The 3,637-nt window shown below is 39.6% G+C and overlaps 2 protein-coding genes across 2 annotated transcripts; both read left to right on the plus strand.

Annotated features, from left to right (window-relative positions):
- LOC6737012 (putative odorant receptor 65b) lies at positions 1-1,564 on the plus strand. The gene is made up of 5 exons (XM_002083823.4): positions 1-146; positions 200-371; positions 426-946; positions 1,001-1,364; positions 1,419-1,564. Exons 1-5 carry the CDS (start codon positions 37-39, stop codon positions 1,470-1,472), a joined length of 1,221 nt encoding a protein of 406 aa, XP_002083859.1. The 5' UTR covers positions 1-36; the 3' UTR covers positions 1,473-1,564.
- A 333-nt stretch (positions 1,565-1,897) lies between these two features.
- LOC6737013 (putative odorant receptor 65c) lies at positions 1,898-3,419 on the plus strand. The gene is made up of 5 exons (XM_002083824.3): positions 1,898-2,042; positions 2,097-2,268; positions 2,331-2,851; positions 2,908-3,271; positions 3,327-3,419. Exons 1-5 carry the CDS (start codon positions 1,921-1,923, stop codon positions 3,378-3,380), a joined length of 1,233 nt encoding a protein of 410 aa, XP_002083860.1. The 5' UTR covers positions 1,898-1,920; the 3' UTR covers positions 3,381-3,419.
- The last annotated feature ends 218 nt before the right edge of the window (positions 3,420-3,637 follow it).

The raw sequence follows: 3,637 nt of genomic DNA on the forward strand, positions 1-3,637 counted from the left end.
GCAATTCCAGTACTTCGTAATCAGAACTGTTTCGAAATGGATATCCTACGTTTTCTGAAGTTTTTTAAGGTCGGCTGGAGGATTTATCGGGATCCACTGCTGGAGTCTAGCCATTCCTCAATTTACTATTGGCGAGAGCAGATGAAGTATGAAAAAAGGATATGATTTTTCAGCCAAGATTTATAAATGTCTGTTGCAGAGCAATGGCCTTATTTACAACCACAGAAGAGCGTCTGCTGCCCTACCGATCTACATGGCACACCTTAGTACATATTCAAATAGTCATATTTTTTGCTTCAATGGCCTTTGGCTTAACTGAATCCATAGGAGACCATGTTCAAATGGGACGGGATTTGGCCTTCATCCTTGGGGTTAGGCAATTTTACTGTGTTTAAATCTTAAATAACTAATGTCTCTGTTTGCAGGCTTTTTTTATTATGTTCAAGACATCTTATTTCTGCTGGTATGGCGATGAGCTTGACCAGGTGATCAGCGATCTGGACGCTCTACATCCTTGGGCACAGAAGGGTCCTAATCCAGTTGAATATCAGACTGGCAAACGGTGGTACTTCGTAATGGCTTTCTTTTTGGCAACGTTGTGGTCGTTCTTCTTGTGCATTTTCCTATTGTTACTCATAACCTCACCCATGTGGGTCCATCAGCAAAACCTTCCCTTTCATGCGGCGTTTCCTTTTCAATGGCACGAAAAATCGCTTCATCCCATTAGCCACGCTTTGATCTATCTGTTTCAGAGCTATTTTGCAGTGTATTGTCTGACTTGGCTTTTGTGCATAGAGGGACTATCGGTTTGTATTTATGCGGAAATTACTTTCGGCATTGAAGTTTTATGCCTAGAACTACGCCATATTCATCGACACAATTATGGCCCTAAAGAACTGAGAATGGAGACGAATCGCTTGGTCAAGCTTCATCAGAAGATTGTAGAGTCAGTATTAAAACTATCAATATTTTGCCATTTTGACTACAAACCCTGATATAGAATTTTAGATCGCACCAACGACGTTTTCCACGGAACTCTCATAATGCAGATGGGTGTCAACTTTTCCTTGGTGTCCTTGTCGGTTTTGGAAGCCGTGGAGGCCCGGAAGGATCCCAAAGTTGTGGCCCAGTTTGCAGTCCTTATGCTGCTCGCCTTAGGACATCTATCTATGTGGTCGTATTGTGGGGACTTGTTATCCCAGAAGTCATTGCAAATTTCGGAGGCTGCCTATGATGCATACGACCCCACCAAAGGATCCAAGGATGTTTATAGAGATCTCTGCGTAATAATCACGCGTGGCCAGAAGCCTCTGATCATGAGAGCCAACCCCTTTCCGTCCTTTAATTTAATAAACTACTCCGCTGTAAGATTCTATAATCACTTAATGCTTTTTAATTTCATTTAATGTTTTTTTTAGATACTTAACCAATGCTATGGAATCCTGACATTTTTGCTAAAGACATTAGACTAAAACCTGAAACGGATGAATTTTTATACGACTTCATAAAAATGTTAAATATGCTAATTCTCTGATATATATAATAAATGATTATTTTTTCTGCATTAAACTTGCGTAATTTTGTTTTCGTTTATACAGAATCTATCTATGGGTTCGTAATTACTAAACAAGTGTGGAATGAGGTGGAAGTTCAAAAGGTATTAGCATACAAATTCTTTAGTAAGAAAGCAGATGTTAAGTTTTCGCTTGGTAATGGCTTCTAATGACCTTCATTTTTGCTACTTACCACACAGGAAAAAGTTTATATGAAAATAAATTTCTATTCCTTTAATTTGTTATTATTAACAACATTTGTGACAATGAGGAGTTTAAACATTTTTGTGTTGTGTACTCTCTGATGATATTTAATAAGGGTCTTAATGCGTTATAGAGTCACTCACAGAACAGAGTTCGATTTGAAATGGACTATCGTGGCAACGTGCACCGTTTTCTGAAATTTTATATCGACGGCTGGAAACATTTTCGAAATCCTGCAATGGAGTCTAGCTACTCCGCAGTCTACTATTGGAGGGAGCAGATGCAGTCAGTGTAATATAACTCATTCTGTTTCATATCAATTCAAATGGTCTTTTGCAGAGCTATGTTCTTATATACAACCTCAAAAGAACGTCAAATGCCCTATCGTTCCATTTGGCACACTTTGGTTACCATTCAAGTATCCGTGTGTTTTTTAACAATGTGCTATGGACTTACCGAATCGTTAGGAGACAGGGTTCAAATGGGTCGGGATATTGCTTTTATCATTGGGGTTAGAAATAAATTATATATTCAGATAGAAATCATATATCAAATTAAGATTCTTTCTTTCAGCTCTTCTATATTGCTTTTAAAGTATACTATTTTCAATGGTATGGTGATGAACTTGACGAAGTTGTTGAAGCTCTGGAGAAATTTCATCCTTGGGCACAAAAAGGTCCTGGTGCAGTGGACTATAGAACTGCCAAGCGCTGGTACTTCATGTTGTCATTTTTTTTAGCTTCATCTTGGCTGGTGTTCCTGTGCCTTTTTTTATTGCTACTCATAACATCACCGCTGTGGGTCCATCAGCAGATCCTTCCTCTTCATGCGGCTTTTCCGTTCCAATGGCAGGAAAGGTCGATTCACCCCATCAGCCACGCCATTATCTATTTGTTTCAGAGTTGGAGTATAACGTATTTTCTGACTTGGCTTGTGTGCATTGAAGGACTCTCTGTGTCTATTTACGTGGAAATAACATTTGCCATCGAAGTTCTATGCCTAGAATTGCGTCACCTTCATCAGAGGTGCCATGGATATGGGCAGTTGAGATTGGAGACGAATCGCCTGGTCCAGTTCCATCAGAAGATTGTTCAGTAAGCCAACGCATGAGAAACATAATTCTTAATAAATCCGTTCTTCACTTTCGCAGCATCTTAGATCACACTAACAAAGTTTTTCATGGAACCCTCATAATGCAAATGGGAGTTAACTTTTTCCTGGTGTCCCTATCAGTTCTAGAGGCCATGGAGGCAAGAAAGGACCCCAAGGTGGTGACCCAGTTTGCCGTCCTCATGCTGCTCGCCTTAGGACATCTATCCATGTGGTCGTATTTTGGAGACCTGTTATCGCAGAAATCCTTGAAAATTTCAGAGGCTGCTTATGAGGCCTACGATCCCACCAAAGGATCCAAAGATGTTTATAGAGACCTCTGTCTAATAATTCGACGTGGCCAGGAGCCCTTGATCATGAGAGCCAGCCCCTTTCCGTCCTTTAATTTCATAAACTACAGCGCTGTAAGGTTTTAAAATCGCTTTATACATTGCAATATCTTATATTTTGGTTTTTCAGATACTTAACCAATGCTATGGAATCTTGACATTTCTGCTAAAGACATTAGACTGAATTCTAGAGCGGCGGCCTGCAGATACTACAAAACTAAAACAGCTTATGGCTCACAGTCCTCTCAACAGCCAAGAATTAAATTCTTTTTAAATAAATAATAAAGTTGGCTTGGCGAAAAATATTTTAATTGGTTGTCACTGTATCGAGATCCTACAGTAGATACCAGGCGAAATTCAATGGGTAGGGTTCAAATTTCAAATCGGCCTAAAAATCAGGCTTGGCCAGTGGTGAAGCAAAACAAATGGATTTTAATATGG

This window comes from Drosophila simulans, chromosome 3L (genome assembly GCF_016746395.2).
Source record: "Drosophila simulans strain w501 chromosome 3L, Prin_Dsim_3.1, whole genome shotgun sequence".
NCBI lineage: Eukaryota > Metazoa > Arthropoda > Insecta > Diptera > Drosophilidae > Drosophila > Drosophila simulans.

What these genes read in the sequence shown, in the direction of transcription:
- LOC6737012 (XM_002083823.4), top strand. Translation starts at nt 37, where the DNA reads ATGGATATCCTACGTTTTCTGAAGTTTTTTAAGGTCGGCTGGAGGATT. An exon ending in TATTGGCGAGAGCAGATGAA is followed by an intron (nt 147 to 199) that starts GTATGAAAAAAG and finishes TGTCTGTTGCAG; the next exon opens with AGCAATGGCCTTATTTACAA. An exon ending in ATTTGGCCTTCATCCTTGGG is followed by an intron (nt 372 to 425) that starts GTTAGGCAATTT and finishes CTCTGTTTGCAG; the next exon opens with GCTTTTTTTATTATGTTCAA.
- LOC6737013 (XM_002083824.3), top strand. Translation starts at nt 1,921, where the DNA reads ATGGACTATCGTGGCAACGTGCACCGTTTTCTGAAATTTTATATCGAC. An exon ending in TATTGGAGGGAGCAGATGCA is followed by an intron (nt 2,043 to 2,096) that starts GTCAGTGTAATA and finishes GGTCTTTTGCAG; the next exon opens with AGCTATGTTCTTATATACAA. An exon ending in TTCCATCAGAAGATTGTTCA is followed by an intron (nt 2,852 to 2,907) that starts GTAAGCCAACGC and finishes TCACTTTCGCAG; the next exon opens with CATCTTAGATCACACTAACA.